The 26,366-nt window shown below is 39.5% G+C and overlaps 3 protein-coding genes across 12 annotated transcripts in view; 2 read left to right on the top strand and 1 right to left on the bottom strand.

Moving 5' to 3' along the window:
• The first annotated feature begins 389 nt into the window (after positions 1-389).
• On the top strand, positions 390-23,821 carry ABRAXAS1 (abraxas 1, BRCA1 A complex subunit). Of its 2 annotated transcripts, XM_049709398.1 has the most exons (10): positions 390-587; positions 2,667-2,757; positions 7,215-7,251; positions 10,969-11,035; positions 12,983-13,176; positions 14,102-14,221; positions 15,204-15,288; positions 17,917-18,031; positions 18,410-18,943; positions 23,243-23,821. In XM_049709398.1, exons 1-9 carry the CDS (start codon positions 501-503, stop codon positions 18,844-18,846), a joined length of 1,233 nt encoding a protein of 410 aa, XP_049565355.1. In that variant the 5' UTR covers positions 390-500; the 3' UTR covers positions 18,847-18,943; positions 23,243-23,821. The 2 variants fall into 2 exon arrangements, with proteins under 2 accessions (XP_049565355.1, XP_033265916.1); XM_033410025.2 differs by lacking the exons at positions 14,102-14,221; positions 23,243-23,821 and having other exon boundaries at positions 432-587; positions 18,410-21,614.
• MRPS18C (mitochondrial ribosomal protein S18C) lies at positions 20,746-25,562 on the bottom strand. 4 transcript variants are annotated; one of them, XM_033410027.2, is made up of 6 exons: positions 25,431-25,562; positions 24,638-24,669; positions 22,647-22,730; positions 21,555-21,612; positions 20,954-21,013; positions 20,746-20,869 (listed from the first exon to the last, which is right to left on the bottom strand). In XM_033410027.2, the coding sequence occupies exons 1-6, from the start codon at positions 25,528-25,530 to the stop codon at positions 20,793-20,795; spliced, it is 411 nt and encodes a 136-aa protein (XP_033265918.1). In that variant the 5' UTR covers positions 25,531-25,562; the 3' UTR covers positions 20,746-20,792. The 4 variants fall into 4 exon arrangements, with proteins under 4 accessions (XP_033265918.1, XP_004282205.1, XP_033265921.1 ...); XM_004282157.4 differs by having other exon boundaries at positions 24,617-24,669; XM_033410030.1 differs by lacking the exon at positions 21,555-21,612.
• A 382-nt stretch (positions 25,563-25,944) lies between these two features.
• Positions 25,945-26,366, top strand: part of HELQ (helicase, POLQ like) — a 40,409-nt gene continuing 39,987 nt past the window's right edge. For all 6 annotated transcript variants that reach the window (XR_004478299.2, XR_004478300.2, XM_033410016.2 and 3 more), the window contains exon 1: positions 25,945-26,143. Coding sequence is in view for 4 of the 6 variants with exons in the window: in XM_033410016.2 (XP_033265907.1) it covers positions 25,952-26,143 (192 nt within the window). In the remaining 2 variants the exon portion in view is untranslated. The remainder of the gene's footprint in view (positions 26,144-26,366) is intronic.

A 26,366-nucleotide genomic window follows, 5' to 3' on the forward strand; every position in this document is an offset into this window, starting at 1 on the left:
GCTGGAGAGATCTAGAAAAGACATTCTCTGAAACGGTCGTTAGTATTCCAGAAGTTTCAATGAGTAATGGGCAGCATCTGACACTCTGAAAACTCCAAACGTGGCATTTCCATTGTGATATTATGCCACTAGGCAATGCCTCTATTCTGTCAGAAGTGTTCATTTATTCCACTTTTGCACATATGCCAGGGTCCCTCAGTAGCAGCTAGCCACCAAAAGCGCTGTCCGTGGCCTGGCGCTGGGCAGAGGTGCCCAACACCGAGAGGGACGAACCAGAGCCCTCGTCAGAGCTGCCAGCTCCGCACCAGAGAGCCCCAGCGACTCCCCACTAACCCCGCCCCTCGGGGGAGCGAGCCGCGGCCAATGCGCCGGCGCACATCCCGCCTCCTCGCTCGGCCCCGCCTCGCCGCCTCGCCGACGCGCTGCCGAGGACCCCGCCCGGTGCGGCCCGCGCCGAGCCCTGTCAGCTTGAGCAGCGCGGGGGCGGCGGCGGCGGAAGCATGGAGGGTGAGAGCACGTCGGCGGTGCTCTCTGGCTTTGTGCTGGGCGCGCTCGTCTTCCAGCACCTCAACACCGACTCGGACACGGTGAGACGAGGATCGGGGCGGGCTCTGGCGTCACCTCAGAAAAGGACCCATGCGCGCGCGCGCGGGCGCCGTCCCGGCCGCCGCTGCCCGGGTCCCGCACGCGGGCTCCCGACGCCGCCGCCGCGCCGGCTCTGTGCAGTCGGGGCTGCCTTCTCCCGCTCCCGGGCGGCCCCGGAGGTGCCTCCGGTGGTGAGCCTTTTCCAGAGTTAGCCCTCCCTCTCGCAACCAGTGTTTATTTCCGCGCCCTGCTTGGAGTGTCTCGCACACCTTCATTTCTCTTTTTCAGTAGTCCCCCTTTTCTGGTTCATTTTGGTTGTGAAGAAATAGAAGGTTCACATAGCGCTCTCCCGCTACCGCTCGCTGGGAAGGTTGCCGGTTAACTTTCTCCTAACTACCGACAGCGGTTTTCGCAAAGAACTCAATTTTCCCCTTCAGAGCAGCTACTGTGCACGTTTGTTGAAATGGAAGACTTGTAAAGGAATGAGAAATGATGCATCCAGTGGCTATTTTGGGGGGAATCTTAGTAGATGAAGAAGATTAATTTCGTATATTGGATAGCTGACTTTTGTTTGCATTGGTATCAAATTTATTAGCTTGTAAGGCCTGAGCTAGTTCCTTGTCGGATACTTTCGGTTGTAATTTAAACATTTAAGTTTATCCTGAAATATTAGATATTTAAATGCTTATTTCACACTTTCGCCTAGGTTCAAAACCTCTAGGTGAAGTAGTTTTTTTTTAAAAAAATACAGTACCTATTTTTTAAAACTTTCATTTTTATGAAATTAAAAAACACTGTAAAACTTTGAGTCTGAGAAGTAGTGTCCTAGAGTAAGTGTGTAGTAACTTGCTAATACGGTTTAGAGAATATCATACTGAATAAAACCTAGTGATTTCTGCTAAATTTTGTGCCCTTCACTTTATAATAAAGGCTTGCCTTATGCAAAATAGTTTTTTGGCGTAGTCCTAATAAGGCTGGAATTGCTATCTTTCATGTATGCAATTTTAAATACGCTTGTAGATTAACACGTAGCAAAGAGCAAATATATGATGATTTAAAATGTGTGTGGCTGTAGAAATTACTGTGGAATACCTTAGTGTAAACATAACCAGAGTGGGACTGTAAGTCCTCTGTAGCTTAAAGGATTAGCACTTGCAAAGTACCGTAGTGTTAGAGAGGACTCTATTCCTTAGATCTTTTTCCTAAAGTCCTTAAAAGGTGGTTTGATGGAGAGCTGTACTTGCATTGTCTCTTTTCCAGGGGTTTGTATAGAACGCTAGAGAGTAGAGTTCTGTATTGTTCCCCTTTGATTCCAGCAAAGACTCACATTGTGGAAACATTACTTTTGTGTTTTTCTTTTAATGAAAAAAAAAACATTTCTTAAAGCATTTTTAACTAAAGAAGTTATAAAGACTGTAAAAAATTCATTGTCAAGCTCATTGGGTTTCTAAATGTGCCAAGAGAAATAAGTGAATTCTCTGAAACTCAAAGAGATCACTGCTATGGTGGCAAAATGCCTGCATTTTAAAAAGAACCGGGGCTCACAGCTCCTCTTTTATACAGCAGACTCTAATATTGAATTACAGGTCTTTGATATTGTGCACATGCTTAATCTAAAAGCCCATCCTGTGTCATTTCATAGCTCAGAAGCCTCCACTGACTCCCAGAAGCATGTGCCATTAATCCAGACTCCTTGGCCAGTCATTCAGGATGGTCCATTATTGGTGCTGTTCATAGCAACCTAAGATTTCGTTACAGATGGGAGGCTTCTATTCTCAGGCTAACTGCTCTACTCCTTGTTCCTTGAACATTGTGTTCTCATTTCTGCCTTTAAGCCTTTTATACTTCCAAGAGTGCTAAAGTCACAGTGGTATTTACAATCTCTTCTACTCGTGTTTTTTAACCTGGTTATGTTGCCCAGGTAAACTGGAATGCACCTAGTCTTTCTTTTGTGTATGCTCCAGCTGGTAACACACGCTTGTACGTGTTGTAAAATTCTTGGGAAATACTGGTTAGTTAAGTGACTGAACTTGGAAATTCTATCCGTGTATTCCATATACTGCTTATTTTTATCCTTATAGGAAGGTTTTCTCCTTGGGGAAGTGAAAGGTGAAGCGAAGAACAACATAACTGATTCTCAAATGGATGATTTTGAAGTTATTTATACAATTGGTGAGTCACTTATTTCTGTGTCTTCTATTTTGATAGTTTATGCTGAAAGGGGTCAGTATAAGTTACTTTTTAAATTATTAAGAAATAGATATCAGGACTTCCCTGGGTCCAGCGTTAAGACTCTGCGCTTCCACTGCAGGGGGTGCGGGTTCCATCCCTGGTCAGGGAACTAAGGATCCCACGTGCTGCGTGGTGCGGCCAAAAACTAAAACAAACAAAGAAACAAAAACACCAGAAATAGGTATGAATTTTTAAAATCAAATTTTTAATTTTATTTATTTATTTATTTTTGGCTGCATTGGGTCTTCGTGGCTGCGTGTGGGCTTTCTCTAGTTGCAGCCAGCAGGGGCTACTCTTCGTTGGTGTGCATGGCCCTCTCATTGCGGTGGCTTCTCTTGTTGTGGAGCACGGGCTCTAGGCGCGCCGGCTTCAGTAGCTGTGGCACGTGGGCTTAGTTGCTCTGCGGCACGTGGGATCTTCCCGGACCAGGGCTCGAACCCATGTCCCCTGCATTGGCAGACGGATTCTTAACCATTGCGCCACAAGGGAAGTCCCAGAAATCAAATTTTAAAGGAATATATTGCACTCATTTCTCAGTTAAAGTTATGGCTATGCCCTAGTCTAAAGCAAGAAACAATATGAGACATAGGAAGCAGATTAAGATTACGGGGGGAAAGAAGGATGAAATAGCTCCTGTGTATATGTGAGTGGCAGAAAGGTGATCCAGCAAAAGAAAGAACCAATAATAAGCAAGGCCAAGAAAAAAGATAAAACAGGTTCAACAGAAATGTAAAATGCTGCAGAAAAGTTGGAAGATGAGAACTGAAAAAACTCAGTGATTAAATAATTGGAAACCTTACATAATTTCAGAAGTGTAATGGGGAAAAAGCCAGACTGCAGAGGGTTTGAGAAGTGGGTGGTGAAGCAACTGCAGCTGGTGGCAGCTGTTCTTTCAGAGAAAAAGGGAAACGGAGCTTTAAAATACATAGGGAGTTTTCTGATTCTCTAACATATGCATTTTTTTCCTAAGCATATATATATATATATTTTTTAAAACAAAATTGGTGGTATACTTTATAAAAAATTTGGTGTCATGATCAATTTCTCATAGTAAATAATCCTCTAAATATTATTTCTTATAACTGCATTCTATTCTCTATGGTCTTACTCTTATGACTGTATGTGATTTTAGTTGTCCTTTAAATAAATAAATTATAATCAGAGTTTCCAGTTTTTCATTATCATAAATTATACTACAGGGAACATTTTGGTACATAAATATTCTACACCTATTATAGGTATATTTCTGGAAATGGTGTTACAGTGTCAAAGGGTGTGAACATTTTTAAGGTTCTTGATCTGTATTAGCAAATTGCTTTCCAGAAAGATTATATCAGTTTATACTCATACTGTACTTTTTGTTTGCTACTTTAAAAAGGTAAAAATTGAAGTATATATGTAAATTTAGTACATATGTATAAAGTAAACCTATAAATTTAAACTCACCCATTAAAGTCACCTCTGTGGCAATGACTTGGTTTCATGAGTATTTTTTCACTCATTAATACTACACATAATACACACATATAAATGTATATTTTTATATTCTAAGTGGGATCATACTATATACATGTATAAATATCTCCAAGATATCGTTAGTGCAGAGTAGTATGAATGTGTATAGTTTGTCATTCTTTCTGATGTCTTCGTATTCCCGTTGTATGAATGTACCACAACGTACTTAACCAGCTATGGATGACTTTTTATTTTTTTATTAATACAAAACAATGTAACAATGCACATTTTATGGTGCATATATCTTTGTGCCTTTGAGTATATCTGAAAGCAAAATTCCTAGAGGTAGGCCATTACCTTTTGGAAGAGTCATGTCATCTTAGACTCCTCTACAATATGTGAAAGTACCAGGGTCCCCCTACCCTTATCACCATTGGGTATTATCAAATCTTTTAATCTTTGCCAACTTGATAAGTGAAGAAAAAAAAATTTTAATTTGCATTTCTTTTTTTTTGAAGTATAGTTGATTTACAGTATTATATTAGTTTCAAGTATACAGCATAGTGATTCATTATCTTTATAGATTATACTTCATTTAAAGTTATAAAATATTGACTATATTCCCTGTGCTGTACAATATATCCTTGTAGCTTATTTCCTTTATGTATAGTAGTTTGTACCTTTTAATCCCCTGCCCCATCTTGCCCCTCCCCCTTTCTAATTTGCATTTTTAAATTACAAATGAGGTTATGTGTTTGACTTTTGGGGAGACCTTTTTATTTGAAAAGAACACACCTGTTCCATGCTTTGACTATATTTCTGCTAGGCTGTTTTGCTTTTTCTTATTGATTTGTAATGCTATATCATAACTTAAGGAAATTGTCCTTTTGTCATGTGTTACACATGTTTATATTGTTTATAATTTTATTTTCTTAATGTTTTTCTTTCTGTTCACACGAGCGTAAAAAGCAAGCCCTTAGGAAGTCTTTTTTCCCTAATTGTAATTGGTGTGCTGCCCAAAGTATCTGACATATTTTAGGAGTTTAAATAAGCAACCATTTATCGAGCAACTCCACTGTGCTAGGAGCAGTGCTAAGCTTCAAGGTATCTGGCAAGTGCTGTAGTTGCACTCAAGTATTTGCTTAAATTATTTTAAAATGTTGGATTACTTTAAAACAGGTGGCAAGATCTACAAATTACTACATTGCTTTGGTTAATGAGATTTTCATCATTTTATTATACTGTGCCTTATCTACACCATATTATGTTTGGCCGGTTATCAGTTACAGACTGTTTCTGTTTAGAGAGATTTATCTGAGGGTAACATATGTTTGCTGGAAGGAAAATATCTGAAGAGGATGATAACTTTTCCATTTTTTTTAATAGGCTGAATTACTTTTATAGTAGTATATATATATAGTAGTATAATACCAATAACTTTATATACATATCAAGTTATTGAAATGGTGACTTCATGTAGTTTTCTCCTTAAAGATAGCCTTTGCATGTACAAAGATGCAAAGATGTCTGCATTCTTCAGATGTTTACTTGAAAAGATTCTTCAACAGCAGTTTGATATTGGGTTTCCTCACCTAGATGAAGATTCACAGATTCTCCATAATCAAACTGATGTCTTTGATTTAGGTGACAAATGAAATTGCTAGTACTCTGGGTAGGATCTCCCCAAGGAAGAGAACATCATAGTCACAGGAATTATCTGAAATAGGTGATTACTGCTAGAGTGATCCTGTAAATGGTATCTGACAAAATTTGATTGTTGACACAGGGACACATAAAGATGGGCTGCCTAGAAGAATATGTATTGTCTTGATGACTTTCTGTGTGAATGTCTCACTCCTTTCACTGTTCCCTACTGAATCTTTTTTTTTTGCAATACGCGGGCCTCTCACTGTTGTGGCCTCTCCCGTTGCAGAGCACAGGCTCCGGACGTGCAGGCTCAGCGGCCATGGCTCATGGGCCCAGCCGCTCCGCGGCATGTGGGATCTTCCCGGACCGGGGCACGAACCTGCGTCCCCTGCATTGGCAGGCGGACTTTCAACCACTGCGCCACCAGGGAAGCCCATAAATGACTTTTTTTTTTTTTTTTTTTTTTGGCGGTACGCGGGCCTCTCACTGCTGTGGCCTCTCCCGTTGCAGACCACAGGCTCCAGACGTGCAGGCCCAGCGGCCGTGGCTCACGGGCCCAGCTGCTCCGCGGCATGTAGGATCCTCCGGGACTGGGGCACGAAGCCGTGTCCCCTGCATCGGCAGGCGGACTCTCAACCACTGCGCCACCAGGGAAGCCGTCCCTAGTGAATCTTGAGGGATCTGAAAGTTTGGGATGATAGAGGAAACATATTCATCTTGATACTTTCATGATTTGTAATGATGTCTTGTGATAGAATTTAATCTGTTTGCACAGCACCTGCAGCAACCAGAAGTTAGATGTATTTAGATGTATTATTTCTATTGACAGGAGAATAAAACTCACCTCTTCAGAGATGTTGGACTTTTTTTCTTTAGTCTACAATTAACATTGACATATCCTTTATGAAAGAACCAGTTGGAATAACAAAAGAATTCCTTTAGCAGCTGTTTTTTATCAGTTGGGTAAAATTACAGCATCACAATTTCAGAACTCAATGACTATAGCAAGTGTGACTTAATCTTTTGTGTGGCCATTACTAAACCTATTTAGAAGGAGTATAGCATTCTATCAGTAGTTATGAGTGAGGTTCAGGGTTTGAATTTTGCCTCCACCAACTTAATCTCTCTGCCTGTTACCTCATCTTTAAAGTGGAAGGAGTGATAACATCTGTCTCATAGGTTTGTTGTGAGGAATAAACGAGATAATGGTAAAGTACATCCTGGCATGAAGTGCTCAATATATGTTATTCAAATGATACTTAATGTAATCATAACTAAAAATTCTTTTTTTCCAGACATTCAGAAGTACGTTTCATGCTATCAGCTTTTTAGGTGAGTAGTAAGAGCAAGTAAATGATCCATTGTGAAAATTATTCTCTGCAAATGAATTTTTGAAACTAACAAAGTATCTTAGTTATACCTGGTGGTACAGATTAAAATGTAAAGACTCTTTTTAAGTACCTGAAATTCACCTGTTCATTTCAACCCTAATAGTTCTTTCTCTGTATTTATCTGCTTCCTTTAGCTGGTCTTCACTGCCTCTCCCAGGTACCAGTTTACCTTGAGGATTGCTTTTCCTTCTCCCACCCAGTCACTTCATCGCATATTATAAACTCAGCAACACGTTCTCATACATTAACAGCAGCCCTTTTTTCTTTTTATTCCAGTTTATTTTATCATCTGTTTCTTCACTTATATTTTTTAATGTTATCTTTTGTCTATTAACTGGTTAGGTTCTTTATCTAACCCGCTTCCTATTACTTTTCCAGGGTGGAAACTTGTACTCATAGTCCTACAGATAGTAGTAGTACTCTTAGCCCTGATAGGCTATGATATTGTTAAAAACTTTTAATTGAGGTATTTACATAGAAAAGTATATAAATCAATGATGTTTCATAAAGCAAACAACTGTAACCATAAACAACACGGTGTAGTTTTGGTGAAATAGCTTTATGATTTATATAAACCATACATGAAAAATCAGCATTACTGTCTTACAGTCACACTGTATGTACCATTTCTAAGGTTGTGTAAGAGTTGCCATGGAACATAGTGTTAAGGTGAGAAACACCATTGGTAGGTGTGACAGAAGGCTTAGTGTGGTCTTAAACTGCTGTACCAGAAAGGGGCACAGCTCCTATATTGCCTAATAGACAATGCGTATAAAAAATATCTTTTGAATGAGGGACTCTTGGTGGAGACTCATAAATAGTACTTTCTTGAGGGACTCTGGGCCAGCAATGGATTAAGGAGGGAAAGTAAAAAAAAAAAAGGTGATTCAATACCTTCTGGCAACTACCTTAAATAATTAGACCAACTTAATATGAGTCTTAGAGCCGAGGAAGCCATCTGATCCAGTGATGAGAAACCCATACCTAGGCCTTTTATTTATTTATTTATTGGCTGCGTTGGGTCTTCGTTGCTGCACATGGGCTTTCTCTAGTTGCGGTGAGTGGGGGCTACTCTTCATTGTAGTGCGTGAGCTTCTCACTGCAGCAGCTTCTCTTGTTGCAGAGCATGGGCTCTAGGCACACGGGCTTCAGTAGTTGTGGCACATGGGCTCAGTAGTTGTGGTGAGCGGCCTCTAGGGCACACAGGCTCAGTAGTTGTGGCACGCAGGCTTCAGCAGTTGTGGCTCGCGGGCTCTAGAACGCAGGCTCAGTAGTGTGGCGCACGGGCTTAGTTGCTCCACGGCATGTGGGATCTTCCCGGACCAGGGATCGAACCTGTGTCCCCTGCACTGGCAGGTGGATTCTTAACTACTGCACTGCTGAGGGAAGTCCCTCAGCCTTTTAGCTTTACAAAATTAGGGGATGGGGGGAAGAACTGGTTAGTGGTAGGGTAAAATTAGTAGAATCCGGATTTCTTGAGCTCTAATCCAACAGCATACTATGCTGTTTCTTTCTTGTTTTAAATCAGGGGTCCCCAACCCCTGGGCCCTGGACTGGTACCGGTGTGCGGTGGGTGAGTGAACAGAGCTTCATCTGCCGCTCCCCATCGCTCGCATTACCACCTGAACCATCACCCCCCACCCCCATCCATGGAAAAACCATCTTCCACGAAACCCGTCCCTGGTGCCAAAAAGGTTGGGGGCAACTCTTTTAAATGATGTAGATGGAACATGTTAAAAACAAAGTCTTCTGATACCATACTTCATGGAATCCGAGCTGGATAAGCTTTAATAACCAGGTTTATGTTTCTGATACAGAGGGTGGCAGAGTACAGCCCCATGGCCTGTTTTTATATGGACCTCTATGAATAGTTAATATATTTTTTAAGAGTTAAAAAAAAAAAAAGAACAATGGAGGAATATGTAACAGAGACTGTCCAGCAAAGCCTAAGGTATTTACTATCTGGCCCTTTATAGAAAAAGTTTGTCAATCCTGCTCTGATACATTGGTTGCAAAGTTTGCCACTGAAATACACTGTTTCCCTTATCTCAGAAATCTAGGGGGAATTTGGAAAACAGCCCATTGAAGCCTAAAACTTAAAGTCACTTTAAAAAAATTGCGCAGTTTAACATGAATTCTACTGTACAGTATATCTATTTCTACAAAAAAAAAAACTGCCCCCCTTCCCAGAAGCTTCAAATAAAAATCAGTGCTTGCACAGAAGACGTATACTTTTATCCTGTTGTTTTATATACCCTGGTGTATTGCATTATGTCCCAGTTTGAGGAGCTCAGGAGTGGACCATCCTAGAGAAACACAGGAATAAACTCTTGTATTTAGATTTTTCATGTTGGAATAAATAGGTAAGATGGAAGGATCTGTTCGATGAGCTGAATTATCCCCCTTTGGTAGGTGGAACACTTTGTAAGTTAAAAAGAAAAAATATATTGCCTATTAGGATATGTTTTTTCCAGTTTTATGTAACTAAATTTTTTCAGTGTGTAGATTAGAATTACCAGTAAAAACCTATTATAATGAATAGTATTTGTCAGAGATTTTGCATAATAGATATTACATCATAGAAAAGAATATTGTTGATCTTGATGAATGTTAAAAAAGAGAGTATTATTTGTAATCCCTGGAGGGGAAAGAAAGCTGAAAGTAAATGCTTTAGAATCTTTTAGAATTATTTTTCAATTCTCCCTAAATCTTTGACATTCCAACTACAGAACAGAAGTCACTAAACTAAACCAATACCTATCCTCCACCCCCCCAGCCCCCCAAAACAAAAAAAACCCAACTCCTAAAGCACTTCTCTTAATTTAAGAATAGCTTTTGGAGGGCTTCCCTGGTGGCGCAGTGGTTGAGAATCCGCCTGCCAATGCAGGGGACACGGGTTCGAGCCCTGGTCCGGGAAGATCCCACATGCCACGGAGCAGCTAAGCCCATGAGCCACAACTACTGAGCCTGCGCTCTAGAGCCCACGAACCACAAGTACTGAGCCCACAAAATGCCACAGCTACTGAAGCCCACGCGCCTAGAGCCCATGCTCCACAACAAGAGAAGCCACCGCAATGAGAAGCCTGTGCACTGCAACGAAGAGTAGCCCCCACTCGCCGCAACTAGAGAAAGACCGCCTGCAGCAATGAAGACTCAATGCAGCCAGAAACAATAAATAAAATCATAGAATAAATTTATAAAAGAAAAGGATAGCTTTTGGAATTAGCAATGAATAAATTGTCTTTATGGTATTGTGCTGCTTCATTACTCACATTACATTCTTTTGTATGTATCATTATTGTAAAAAAAGTTTTAATGAATAAATTGTGAACTAGCTATGTGAACTTAACAAATACCTGTATTTAATGGAGAGTTTGTTTTGTTTTACGTTAAAAAAAAAGTGTTACACAAACTTATCCTTTAAAGTTCCTCCACTCCTTTTCCTTTTTCATTGCTTATGGACCGCATATTTCTAGCACTTTAAGTCTGTTAATTTGAGAACTTTCTCTCCTATTTAATTTAGAACTTCATCTAACAGGCAATAAGTATATGGATTTTGGTTGGGTAGTTAGGCTAGGAGTAACTACAATTAAAAGTGCTAATAAAATCATTCATATTTTTAGCTTATTTGAAATGCCTTTAATTTTGGCTTTTACAGCTTTTATAATTCTTCTGGTGAAGTAAATGAGCGAGCGCTGAAGAAAATATTATCAAGTGTCAAAAAGGTATTCCCTGATTTACCTTTTTTTCGTATTATATGTATTATTTTCAGCTTGTAAAAACATGTAATACTTTGACAGAACTTTAAAGCAGCATTTGTCTTCACAATGTCCTATGTAAAGCAGGTGAGGAAAGGCTTGTTCTTTCCAGAAACTCAAAGGGGTTTCCCTGAAAGCAAAGCTAGTCATTAAAAATCTTCATCTTGTTCTCATCCTCTTGACTACTCTGATTTACATTGATCTCACGTACTCTAGGACTTAATCCATTGCTGTTCTTTTACTTAGCTACAAGTTACTATTTTTCCTAGTGCAGGGATGATTTCCTATACAGCACCTAATCTGGATCCTCTGTAGCCCACTTGGTGTTCAGTTAAAACTTGCTGAATGATCAAAATAGTTTTTTTTTTCCAAATACATTTTTTCTTGGTACTTTTTTCCTCTTAAAACTTTTTGAGGGACTTCCCTGGTGGCGCAGTGGTTAAGAATCTGCCTGCCAATGCAGGGGACACGGGTTCGAGCCCTGGCCCGGGAAGATCCCACATGCCGCAGGGCAACTAAGCCCATGCGCCACAACTACTGAGCCTGCGCTGTAGAGCCCGTGAGCCACAACTACTGAGCCCGTGTGCTGCAACTACTAAAGCCCACGTGCCTAGAGCCCGTGCTCTGCAACGAGAAGCCACTGCAATGAGAAGCCCGCGCACCCTAACGAAGAGTAGCCCCCGCTTGCTGCAACTAGAGAAAGCCCACGCGCAGCAACAAAAACCCAATGCAGCCAAAGATAAATAAAAAATACTAACAACACATTTGTTTAGCGTGTTATAGTTTACAAAACCCTTTAATATGATCTTAATCTTGGAACCAGCTCTGTGGGGTAGGTGATAACATTCCCATATAAATTTCAATTAAAAGCTATTGGGTTCAGTTTACTTACTTAGCAAACCAAGTATCCATACAGGAAGTTAACTAGTTTTCATTGGTGTTTTCTTCATTTAAATTTTGACTAAGGGTTAAAAATGTTAAGACAGTAAATGCCATTAAGAGAAACTAGAGGAAGTTAAGAATTTATTTTCTTTAATCTGTATTGAATAAAATTGTAGCCTGGTAAGTAAATGGAAAGTAATTTAACTGCAAGTCAGTTTGCATGCTTTATAAAAGGTAAAGTGTATTCTTAAGTGTACGTTTTGTTTAATATAGGCCCCAAATCTTGGTAAATATTAAGAAAGCCATTTTTTTTAATTTTTTAAAAAATTTTATTATTTATTTATTTTTGGCTGTTTGGGTCTTCATCGCTGCGCGGGGGCTTTCTCTAGTTGATGCGAGCAGAGGCTACCCTTCATTGCAGTGCGCAGGCTTCTCATTGCGGTGGCTTCTCTTGTTGAGGAGCGTGGGCTCTAGGTGCGTAGGCTTCAGTGTTTGTGGCACGTGGGCTCAGTAGTTGTGGCTCCCGGGCTCTAGAGCACAGGCTCAGTAGTTGTGGCACACGGGCTTAGCTGCTCCGCGGCATGTGGGATCTTCCCGGACCAGGGCTCGAACCCGTCCCCTGCATTTGCACTGGCAGGCAGATTCCCAACCACTGCACCACCAGGGAAGTCCCAAGAAAGCCATTTTTTAAAAAGTTTATTTATTTATTTTATTATTATTATTTTTTTTGCGGTACGCGGGCCTCTCACTGTTGTGGCCTCTCCCATTGCGGAGCACAGGCTCTGGACGTGCAGGCTCAGCGGCCATGGCTCACGGGCCCAGCCGCTCCGTGGCATGTGGGATCTTCCCGGACCGGGGCACAAACCCGTGTCCCCTGCTTTGCAGGCGGACTCTCAACCACTGCGCCACTAGGGAAGCCCAAGAAAGTCACTTTTAAGGTTTCCAGTTTTACTGCTTGATTATGACAGTAAGATACATAATAACTGTAACCATTAAGGTATTCGCCTGATGTTTTTCTATATTTTCTTTCAGGATGTGGTTGGTTGGTATAAATTCCGACGTCATTCAGACCAGATCATGACATTCAGAGAGAGACTGCTTCACAAAAACTTACAGCAGCATCTTTCAAGCCAGGAACTTGTTTTTCTGTTATTAACACCGAGTATAATAACAGAAAGCTGCTCTACTCATCGGCTGGAGCATGCCTTATACAAACCTCAGAAAGGGTAAATGTTGGCCAGTCACTGGCTGTTTTCAGCTAACAGAAAAATGTACTCAATATTTTTATTGTACTTTTTATGGCTTACCAACTATTTTCGTATATTGTTGCATTAGATTGTCACAATAACCCTTTTTAGCCTTTCTTACCATCGGTTCTTTATATGGGAGAATGAAGGTCAGATAAGGAAATTAGAAGCCCAGTATGGAATGATGACTTGTGTTTCTGGCACTGAGGATTTGCTCTTATTTACCATAAGGTGGAAAAAATATGCATGCTTTAGGTATTGGTTGCTAAGGAATATAATGTAGAACTGAAGCCTGCATACCTGAGCAGCTTTTCTCTAACCTCTGCCAGGAAGCAGGGTGGTTCTTGAGGATCCACCAAAATGAGTTAATAGGACTCCCCACAGGTTATATAGACAACATTTTCATGGAGTATGAGAATGAAGTTAAAAGAGTACCAAGGGGGCTTCCCTGGTGGCACAGTGGTTGAGAGTCTGCCTGCCGATGCAGGGGACACGGGTTCGTGCCCCGGTCCAGGAAGATCCCACATGCCGTGGAGCGGCTGGGCCACAACAGTGAGAGGCCCACGTACAGCAAAAAAAAAAAAAAAAAAAGAGTACCAAGGAAGAGTAGTTTTATCATTCACGAAAGATAGGATGAATCGCAACAATACTGCCTTTATTTTTACATGTGGTGATCAGTTAAAATAACCATTAAAGTATTTTTTCACAGTTATCTTACACTATGCACATTTCACAGTTTTTAAAAGCTATTTGCCTCAAGTCAGTAAATTCTGTCATGGATAAGTAGTAAGGAATGGGGTTTTGTTTTTTAATCTTGTAGGGGAAAGGTAGTCTATATACTAATAAGTAGATGCTAATCTTTCACTTTATTTTAAATTTATTTTTAAAAATTTTATTTCTTCAGGCTTTTTCATAGGATACCTTTAGTGGTGGCCAATTTGGGCATGTCTGAACAACTGGGTTATAAAACTGTATCTGATTCCTGTATGTCCACTGGTTTTAGTCGAGCAGTAAAAACACACAGGTGAGATTCCTCAACTGCTTCCCCACTAAACTTAACTCCTATTCATTTTCTGAAGTTAATTTTTTTTATTACACAAGAATAAAAATGAAAGGAAAACTGACTAATGACATTACTCAAGTAAACCAGACTTTTAATTTCTCAGTATTTCCTTCTAGCACCTGTCCATTTATAAAATACAAAAGAGAGGGGCATTGTTGTATAGCCTACATATTTTAACATATTTATTCTAAAAATAAGGAGCTAGCCTCAAAATAGTAATTTTCTAAGGCAGCAGTTCAGATTAAAGGCAAGAAATTAGATTGGATATGAAATAAAGACAAAAAATGAGGCTTTAGCCAAGACTTACTCACACTGTAGACTGCTGAGCTATAACTTTTTTGTGGGCAATAAGGGAATAATTAATGTCAGAAATAACAACACTGGTACTACAGGATACTTACTAAGTGTAAACTTTATGAGAATAATGGACTAGATTTCATTTATTTTTGTGTTCCCACAGTGCTTAACAGTGTCTTATAGAAATTGAATACCACATTTCATTGATACTAAGACACAGTTTTACATTTATCTCAAATTGGGATTTTTACAAAACATGCCTTAGAATTTTCTTTTTTCTTCGTGGTATATAAAATAATGTTGCCTCTTTCAATCAATGATGACTTAAACTCAGTAAAATAATTGACTGATCCTATTGCCAAGAAAGAACCACCCCCCCTTCAGTCTTTATCTGTTTTCATTGAACCTCTTTTCTGAGTCCTGGAAATAGTACTTAGGAGGCTAAAAAGTTTGCTGAGGTGAAGATAGATAACTAGGTTTTCTGGTTGGTTTTACTTATTCTGTAAATAAGTAGGTTGACAAAATCATGGTCCCTACAAAGCCAGTAAAAAGAATCATCTATTGTTCCTCAACTACAAATAAATTTTTCATTGTATCATTAAATGAGTTCTGTACATTTGCCTGAGGAAATGATAATATTTTACAGCTCTAAATTTTTTAAAGAAGATGGATCTTTAAAGGAGGTACATAAGATAAATGAACTGTATGCATCTTTACAAGAGGAATTAAAGGTAAGTTAAAAAAACATTTAAAGATCACCTATAGAGTTCATATCACATTGCTCACTGAATATATGTTTATGGATAACCTGACAGTTGATTAGACATAAATTTTTTATTAGTTTAGCTTCAGTAACAAAGGCCTCCATCTTGGTGGGCTACGAAAACAAAAGTTTTGTCTCACTCACATTATATCTTGGCTGCAGCTCTGCTCCTGTTCTAAATGTCATGTTCATTCTAGGATCCAGCCCATCTGTGGGACATGCTCTTCTCATGACAAAGGGAAAAGAGCAGGAAAGCTGGTGTAAATTCACAACAGCTCTTAGAATTTCTGCTCAGAGCTGGCCTGTCACTTCCACTCACATTTCATTGGCCAGAGGATGTCATGGCAATAGGCAGGGAGATATAACCCTTTTACAGGATAAAAAAGGGAGCAAATATTTGGGAACAAAAAAGTCTACAACAGTACTAAGTTCTACCTCATTGTGTCCATTCAGGTCCCTTGAGGGGAGGGAGCAGGAGTGGCAGGGAGACTTGCAATGTAAGTTTGACACCTGAGGAAGGAGACAGGGAAAGGAGAATGATTGGGTAGGAAGAGCTTTAGACTGCAAGGCCTGAAAAATTTCAGCCAGGCTGATGGAGAGTCTTTGAGCAAAGGCATCCTACAGGAATAGAATTATACTGATATCCTCACTGTGCTCAGTCGGTGGCTAAGAGCAACCTAGGGGAAGCATGACCTAAGCACAAGCACAGTAGTGGACCCAAAAAGATGGCACCTGGAACTGTCAGTCAACTCTGCTTCCTGCAAATGGAGATCTGAGTAGTATATTCCATGGCCACCATACTCACCAATAGAGCACACTAAGAGAAATGGGGTTAATGCATTTTACACACTGATAATATTGCACATTGTTTTTTAATATAATACAGGAATTTTAGAAAATAGGAAAACATCCAGAATCCTACCATTGTAACTTAACTCTTTGCACTTTCCAATTTTCTCCAGTTTCCCCCTAATGTATACATGCTTTTACATTGTTGACAGTGATGGGGACATAGAAATTTGTGTCATGATTTTTATTTGATGTACAATTAAACACTTTCCACATTTTAGTTCTTTTTAATAGCAGTATATTTCTTAGAGCAGTATATTAGAACTCTAATGTGAAAAGTACCAACTTGGGGACTTTCCTGGTGGCACAGTGGTTAAGAATCTGACTGCCAGTGCAGGGGACATGGGTTCGAGTCCTGGTCCAGGAAGATCCCACATGCCGCAGAGCAGATAAGCCTGTGAACCACAACTACTGAGCCTGCGCTCTAGAGCCCGCGAGCCAAAACTAGTTCGCCTGCGTGTCACAACTACTGAAGCCTGCGCACCTAGAGCCCGTGCTCTGCAACAAAGAGTAGCCCCTGCTCGCTGCAACTAGAGAAAGCCTGCACGCAGTAATGAAGACCCAACGCAGCCAAAAATAAATAAATTAACTTAAAAAAAAAAGTACCAACTTGGGCTAAATTAGGGAATGTAGAGGTATGTGAGAGGAACTGTGGGCAGAAGGCCACTGAGCTCTAGGAAGGAACTGGAACCAGGAGCTTGAATGCCATCAGAACTTTAACTCCTGGGAGTTCCCTGGTGGTGGTTAGGATTTGGCGCTTTCACTGCCATGGCCAGGGTTCAATCCCTGGTCAGGGAACTGAGATCCCACAAGCCGCACTGAGTGGCCAAAAAACAAACAAACAAAAAAACTAACTCTCTCCCTTTGTGTCTGCCTGTTTGTTTCCTTCATAGTATTTACAGATCTTACTGTTTATTCACCCACTGGCTGACCAAAGAGCTAACCTATAGCTTCTGCATTTAATCTCTTCTATTCAAGAGATTAGGATTTGCCAATTGGCTATTGTAATTATCTCTGCTTGGGTCAGCTAGGGTGAAAGTTGGTGAAAGGGTTACTGGTGAACTCTTACGGCAGGATGAACAAGTTCATGAGAAATAGGCTGGGCAGATGTTCCATGAAGTATCCACTAAAACTGGCTCTAACAACCCATTACACTGTAATTGGAAATTAGTTACTTCTGATTTGACACTATTCTAAGAAACATCATGTTATATAAATTTTTGTTACTGATCCAAGATATATTCCCAAAATGAAATCACTGAGTCAAAGGGTATTAGTACTTAAAAACTGATGACACATAAGGCCATTCTGCTTTTCAAAAGTAGTTTTACGGGAATTAAAATCTTCAGTAGTTTTCTTTTGTAATAGTGAAAGTCACTTTGTTATTGGCAGTTTCTTAAATGTTTGCAATAAGTATGCATCTCAAAATAGTACAGTATTTTTTGTTTTGAAGCAGTTAAATATTTTTGTTTTTTATTTCTGTGTATTATCTAGGAAATAACTTGAATGATAAAACTTTGTATAAATAGGAAGTTAATACATCTGGAAAGCATTTTGTAACCTATGAAGCACCATACAAATGCTTGTTGGTGAGTTCCTCCAGAAAATAGCAAAATAAAATAAAATTTTTATAAAGGAAAATATTTGATGTTATACACCATGAAGGATTTTATATTATTTGTGAACGTAGATTGTAGTATTACAATTTGGGACTTTATCTATGCTGTTAAATTACTTTATTTTCCAGAGTACATGCAGTAAAGTAGAACACAGTGAGAGAGCAGTAGAGAAACTACTAAAGGATATAAACAGATTAAAACGAGAAATTAAAAAAAGAAAGCAAGCACAGATTCAGGCAACACGTAAGTAAAAAGTTCACATATCACTACTTTCTGTGCTTTGAAGAAAAATTCTCACTGATTGGAATTATGGATGACCTGCTTGCACTAACTGATCAATTTGTTCACTTTAGGATTAAAAATAACTTTCATTAATACTCTTAAATCCCACTGAACAGAGAACATGGTACTACTATAGATATACTACCTTGATTTTAAAAAATATAACAACTTTAATTTTCTCTGAGGATATTGTGGCATATAAATTTGGGATTATCATTTCTCTTAATTTAGATAATTCAATATGATTCTTTAAAGTCTCTGACTTTACTAACAAATAGATAACTATAAAACCTTTGTAGTATAAATACTGTATGTTGAAATATTTGTTTGTTTCTTTAGGAGAGAAGAATGTCCAGAAAGACCCTCAGGAGAACATTTTTCTTTGTCAAGCTTTACAGACCTTTTTTCCCGATTGTGAATTTCTTCATTCATGTGTTATCTCCTTGAAAAATAGACATATTTCTAAAAGTAGCTGTAATACCAACCACCATCTCAATGTGGTAGACAACCTGACCCTAATGGTGGAATATACTGACATTCCTGAAGCTAGTCCAGCTGGTAGTGCGCTGCAAATGATTAAGCGTAAAGCTTCAGGTACAGATGGTGGATGGCAATTCAAGAAGTCACGGCTGTTAGAGATACAGAACCAACCATCTAAAACAGATACTGATAGTAGTAACCAAGAAAAGGCATCCACAGTGAGCAGCCCAGAAACAGATGAAGAGATTGAGAAAATGAACGGTTCTGGTGAATACCCACAGTCTCCTACCTTTTGATTCTTTTAGGCCGAAAGGAGATTTTTCATCAGAAGAAGGGTAAAGCCAAACATGCCTATTGTTTTTACTATGTTCAGCTCTTTGCAATAACACATAGGTAAGTTCTAGTTCATTTATTTTATAAAGTACTTTAAATTGAGTCAGTTCAGAATTTGAGTACAGAACAAAGCCTGGTAATGCAATGTTTGGGATCAGCAGTTGGTTAGTTAGGTGAAAAGGCCAGTTAAGTGGGACTCAAATGATACATAAATAAGGTGTCTATCAGAGATTTCACTTTAACATAAAGCAGAAGTGTACATTCGTCAAACTTTTGTTGCAGGGCCAGGAACTTTTTTACGAATGTGTTGGAGTTCCTATGTAAATCAAACCCATTACTTACCCTATATAATCCCCAATTTTAGTTTCTTTAAAGAAATTTGCAAAGCAACCTAAGTACAAAATGCTACTAGGTTTTTTCATTTTCCATTCCCAATCTTATTTGTCCTAACCACACCTAATTTGACAACTATTTTTTTTTAAAAGCTAGTTATCTTTATCAAGTCTTCTCAGAGCCTTTACTTGGTTTTCACTGCAACTGAAACTTTATTTTTAATGCTCATATTCATCACTACAAAAATACAACTGATAAGGTCTGGGAACAAAATAGATGACTCTTGGTAATGTAGAACTCAACAGGTTAAGAGTCATGGGCTTCCATGTGATTTTTAAGGAGGATGTAAAGCCCCTGTTTAATCCAGTGAGTTGGTTAAGTGGAGGTTGGTTAAGAGAGCTTTTACTGTTTGTTTTTTCTATTTATCCTTTCCATAACAGAATTTCCCATAAAGCATACACATCACATGACGCCTTCATGCTTTACTCACTGGGTGAAATGCTGAACCCACATGTTGACCACTGCTCTTCCATCACTTATTTCCTAAATGATAGAGCAAATTGATAGCTAGTATCAAAAACTATCATCTTTTATCTATGTGTTAACATGCATTAGTTACCATGGGGTGTTTATGAAGCCCACATAATACCAGGGATGATTTGTGCAAATGAGTTGCTGTTGGAATTGCTTTACTAGTTACATAAGAAGCACAGGGCAGGAGAGGAAATGGGGTTCATTCTGAACCCTAATGTTAAAATAATTAAGTTTGATGTCCCAACTTTCAGGGTACTAAATGAAAAGGAGGAAAAGAATCCTTGTAGGACATTTTTTCTCAGTTATTCTCCATCTTTTGGCGATCAGTTTGTATCACTGGAGTAAGAGAAGATGATACAACAGATTGCCTATGGATCGGTTTATTTACAGGACACTACCAGTTCATGATAGACTAGTCCAGGAGTAAGTGTTAGGTCCTGTGACAGACAGCACCACTGTTCATCCCCACATAACATCTCTACAGAGGGAAGACCCATAGTCCTAGCCAGGCATAATTATTTACGTGTTAGAAAATCTTCCTTAGCAATTTCAAATCCACACCCTATCATGTGGGATTTGTACATTATATAAGCATTCCACTTTCCCGCACCCATATCCCTACAATACTATTTACAGCACAGAATCTGGGCCTAAAGTAAAATCCCAACACACGTCATCCCTTCCATGTTTAACATCTCATTATCAGTGGTATGCTGTATGAGCTATTTGGGGGCCAGATATAAGTGAAAATCCCATAGTACCTTTTTTTAATTCATATGTATGTAAAATATAACAAGTATTAACATTTTAAATAATCTGATTTACTTAATGAACATTCTGATATGGAGAGGAAACTTCACACTTGAAACACTTTTTCCTCATATAATTTCAAATTATTAAGAATTAAAAACATAATACTTTATAGTTTGATAAGATTTAGCCTATCAGTTCTCTACTCAAAGGTTATTAAATCTTACAGTTTGAGCCAGTATTAATACCACACAACTATAAAATAAATTTATAGATGATAACTTTATAGAATTTATTCCCTGTATTTGATGTTACAAACTTTAGGGTCTTTGAGATATGCAGGATCCTTGTATGTAACTGGCATAAACCCTGTAAAGAGATAATGAAAGTTCTTCACAAAAGATAATGAGCAAAATTTTGGTTAGCATAATTCAGTTTTTCATATGCTCTTACCCATTATTTGAGCTCTCTTAATTGCTTTTGTGATTTCTTTTTGTTTCTTCCCACAAAGACCTATAAAAGAAATTGCTTTCTTATTCGTAAAAAATGCCAGTAATCAAAATGCATAACAAATGTCTATGTCATGGAAGGATTGGAAAACCTGTAAACAGCCAGATAGTAACTATCTTAGGCTTTGTGGGCCATACAGTCTCTATCATCATTACTCAATTCTGCTGTTGTAGCTCAGACACTATGGAAACTAAGCTATCTACAAAAACAAGTGGCAGATCCGATTTGGCCTATAGGCAACAGGCCCCTGGTTTAAATAATAGCCTGGGGATGATTATAGTATACTCCCAAACAGCAAAGCAATTTTTTTTAAGCCCAAGTTTTCTACATATTGTCAGCCTATAGTTAACTGAGTATAAGAAAACATGCAAAATAATTATCCTTTGGCCTAAGAAGAGGCTTTCTCAAACTAGCCATAGTAACTGGTGTCATAGTAATTTGTAGCACTATTTGAAAATCTGCCAGTTTCCTTAAATAACAGAAGTAGCTTTATATAAGTTCTTACCTACATTTAAGTTGCTATAATATATAGAAAACAAAATACCTGTTATGTGCCTTCCATAAATGCATCCAGTAAATGGAGAAATAAACTGGGATAAAAGCTGTTTTGAGTTATATTTGAAAAGGAAAAAAATTTACATTAATACACTTGTTATTCAATCTTGAATGGTAAATTAAAAAAAAACCTTATGCCACACCTTCAAGTTATGTAAAGGTTTATTAATACATTTCAGACAAACTTCAAAAATATGAATAAAAACACTGAATTATGTTCATTCTATTAATAGGTCATCTTTTTAAATAACTAAAGTAATCACTAAAGTTGACATCTCTTATCCAGTGTGTCAAAAAGTCTATACAACGGATTAATGAGCGTATTCTTTCAGTGCTAAAGCTGTTCTCTTGACTTTTCCACAGATAACTTTTCTCAAATACTGTTGCTTTTATAACAAGGTACAAAACACTTCATCTATCATGATAGGCTATCACATAATATCAGACTACAATGAGGTCTTCAAGATGCACAGGTACATCAGGCCGTTTGCTGTTATTTAGGTTTTATTAATTTAAATTCTTTAGCACTTTCTATGTACCAGGCATCATTCTAGGCACTATGCATAATCCTAATACGTTGCATTTTAAAATTCCTTGGCTTTTCTCCCACCAAGGCAGCTATCACTTTATACTACTGTCAGTATACTTAGCTCCAGCACCATTCTCTCCCCTAAATTTGCCACTTTTAATTTGCTGAGTGCTCGACAACAGATAAAATTACATTTGAAATAGCGATATTGGTGGTGAGGTACAGAGATCAACTTCACCAGAGGAGCTTTTCCCAAACTACTGAACTCCACCAACTGAGAATCACTGCCACAGCGAGCTACTGTAAAGACATTTTGGGCAAAGAAAAAAGAGGAATGCTAAGCTGAATTAACAGTAAATGAGGGACAGCCAAGGGGCTCTTATTTGAATAAAAGAGATGCCTTGTATCAATACGTAGAAGTATAACGAGATCTGAAATTATGAAGTCGCTAAAACAGTCACCCTACACAAACTGACTTGCTTCTCTATTGTATTAATAAAGGAGCCAAAATCCCAAAATCAAGTATCATAGTGAAGTAAAACCAGATCTCACCTGTACATTCTTATAATCTACACGTTTTCCACACAAGATACATTTTTTCAGAGGCTCCTTATAAGGATTTTCCATTGGAACAGGCTAAAGGAAAAAAATATATGATAATATAGTTTGTATTAACTTTGAATCGAAAAAACTTAAAATCTTAGGTTACCACATTTAAATCTCTCCAAGGGATTAGTTGTACCTTTTTACTGTGAAAGAGAATACAACAGCTAGGCTTGTAAAGGAAAAATCGAGTATTTCAGAAAAAGATTCACTATTTTAAAGGTTTCAGTGTACTCAAACATATTTTGTGCAAGTGTCTTGTTTAAGTTTGGCTAAGGAGGAATTAAGTCATGGAGGAGGATTCTGGGATAAAATACAATCTTTGGAGAAAAAAGGGCTTATGGGAGGGGGAAAAAAATTCAAATCTTCGATAAATGATTCTCTCCTCAACTGCTTTGTCCAGACTGTAGGTGACTAAAAACTCTCAGATTTAAATCAAGAAAAACTTAAGCACAACAGATACCATATGCAATTCTTAAATTATAATCCCTAAATCCATCCCCATATTTCTTCAGATGTTTTATCACTATTTCTCTTGTAAAAAGACAATGCAGGACTTCCCTGGTGGCACAGTGGTTAAGAATCCGCCTGCCAATGCAGGGGACACGGATTAGAGCCCTGGTCCAGGAAAGAGCCCACATGCCGTGGAGCAACTACCCCGTGCGCCACAACTACTGAGCCTGCGAGCCACAAGTACTGAGCCCGCGTGCCCGTGCTCCGCAACAAGAGAAGCCACCGCAATGAGAAGCCCGCACACCGCAACAAAGAGTAGACCCCGCTTGCAGCAACTACAGAAAGCCTGCGTGCAACAACAAAAAAAGCCAACGCAGCCAAAAATAATAAATAAATTAAGATAAAAAAAGACAAGGCTTAGCGTAATACTATCAGGTTCTTTGACTACAATTTTATGGCCCCAGACTGTTTTGTAAGTTTCTGTCAGCATTTTTCGTTTTTCTTTGTTCACTACTGCCTCTAATGCTTCTATCACAAAGGCCTCCCTCCTAAAATCAGTTTAGGTGTCTCCAGTATAGATTCTTAATGTAGAAATGGCTATGGAAGTCCCTGAACCGCTGTAGTTGTATGCAAATTTTCAAATAAATGGGACTGTGTGCCTTTTTCTGGGAGAGCCCATAGCTTTCATTAGTCTTAGTGGGTTTAATGACCTAAAGAGGAGCTCTAGTAATTTCCTTTACTCTCTTGACTATGGTGTGAATTAGATGACCGAGATGGACGCTCAGAGGGACTAGAGGGGTTCTTCTGTTTTTTTCCAACTCCTCAAATGTTCTTAATCCAATTTACATTCAGCTTACCTGTAATGACTGTGTTCCTTCTCTACACTGTGCAAAGTGCTTTATATGGTCTGATTAGTGTCAAATTATCTTTGCATGTAGCAAGAAAACCTATACTGCCCAAGCCCAATGATAGTACTTGAAACCCATAAAAATACATCTACAGTTTAGAAGAGACTGTACTTAATGTCCTGGTATAAAACTTTAATTTTGATCCCGCATTGATTAAAGCAGCCGCCACCCAGCCAAAGTGATGAATAGGAGGAAGACAGAATTGAATTTGAAATGAGGAAGAGAGCCAAGGTATATGTAAACTTTGTACAATCCCTTTGTTAGGTTTTCTGCAATTACTGCATGCACCAAAACTACCTTTTTAAATTCCCAAAGCACACATCTAGGAAGCAAAATATGGTGTTACAGAAGCCATGCTTCTTGCTAGGAATCTAGGGATTGTCTTACTTCAAAATTCACTTAAGTAACTACTCAATAAATTATAATTTTCCAACACAGACTAATGATTATCATCTTAATTGTTTTTGTCCTTCAGCTGAACTCTATTCAAATAGCAAACACATAAGAACTTGGTCGTATTTGCAAATGCTTTATTACAAGTAAGAAAAAAATTCTTACCAGGTCCTCATTGCTGGTTACCTGTTTATATTGTGAACAACTTCTCCACAGCACTGCAATTAAACAGAAACAGCAACGAACTAATTATTTATGTTAGCTGAGCAGCTAAGGAAAGATTTTGCTTCTGTGGAGGCGAGATGAATTAAGGGACCTAACAGAAAAGAAAGGTTTTATGTTCATTACACTAACAAGGTTAAATGAAGGTTAAAAGTCTTCAGATTTGAGGCAGAGTTAGACTTAGGATAAATGTGCTTTCTGGGGCTTTGGGAAAAGGGCATATATATCTCCACCCATATAACCTCCCTGTTCCGGAAATGTATATTCCCTTCTCTCCATGGGAAGAGACAGATTTTAATACAAACTGAAAGGCATTGTCATACCAAAGGAAAGTGAAAAGATTTTTACAGACAAGCACAAAGTAGATAAAAGTGCAGAAATGATAGATTCCAGGGCCCATGTCACAATTTCGCCCAGATCTGGGCCCTCAGACATCTGGAATTTGCTGCTAGGTGACTGAAAATGCTCCTTCCTTACCAAGTCTACCCGAAGATCTTGGGCAAGTCCCTGCCTCTTTTTAAGAATCACCCCATCACTCTCCTCGTACGTTTAAAAAAAAAAAAGTACTGGGCTATATTTCACGCCCTCTTCAGCTTTAAAATACTAGTCACGGGCCACTACAGATTCCCATTTACCTTGGAGAAAACTGCCTAGACACCGGAGTCCTTTAGCTAACAGTGACGACTCCACCGACCTAATTAGGGCTAAGCCAAACGGCTGCAATGCTATAAAGGAACCTAGGATATGGAGACTTTACCTGCATGAGCCCCAGAATCTGTGAGGCAGACAGCAGCCGTTACGAAGTGCTTTAACGCTCTCCTTCCTAGCCCACTGCAAAGGGCTACCATAGCTGCCATGGTTCGTTGCTCCTCCTCTTCCTTTCCTTTTTCCAAATGGTCTGGACAAGCCACTTCCGGTATGCTTCCCCTGTTAGCCCAAGCACTCGGTTCAAAGGTTCCGAAGGCGAGCGCTGGGAATCCAAGGGAAGAGCAGGTGGGGATTTCTATACACCTGCGCAGTACCTTCCCGTTCGCCTCCTCTCCCTCTTGCCGCGCCGCAAGATTGGACGAAGAGAGGGCGGGCTCCTACGTCTGTGCTTCCGCTTCCGGTCCCAAAGCCCTGACAATTGGTTTGTGATCCTTCCCAAAGGTGGATGGAAAGGCGAGCGCAGTTTCCGCCTGTTGCTACCCTCCCCCTGTTGCTGCGCGCACCGCTTCACTGGGGTTTGGCAGCTGGGTCACGCAGAACGACATCCGGGCAGGGCCCCCAGCCCCTGCCATGGATGAAGGTTGTTCCCGCATCCGCCGGCGGGTGTCGGTCCGCAAAAGGAACCGTCGTAGCTTGGAGAGCGTTTTTGCCGCCCTCACCGCGGCCGAGCTTAAGCCCGGCGATGAGGAGAAGGAGGACGAGGACGAGGAGACGGTGGCTGGGAGCCGGCGGCGAAAAACCATGGACGTGCAGCCGGTCGAGGTACAGCCCCGTCACCTCTCAAATTCCCCTGAGTTCCACGTTCCATTTCCTACCTGTGGGTTGATGATACAAAGCCAGGTCTCCCACTGCGCATGCTCACTGAAAGAGGCGCGGGAGACCAGCTGAAGAAGGCGTGGTTGGAACGCCAAGAAGTTTGGCAGTTCACTTCCCAGGTGCAAACAATTGACCAATTATCTACTAGCCTTCGTGGGCTTACCTCGTC

The sequence above is a fragment of the Orcinus orca genome, chromosome 4 (genome assembly GCF_937001465.1).
Source record: "Orcinus orca chromosome 4, mOrcOrc1.1, whole genome shotgun sequence".
NCBI classification, from domain to species: Eukaryota; Metazoa; Chordata; class Mammalia; order Artiodactyla; family Delphinidae; genus Orcinus; species Orcinus orca.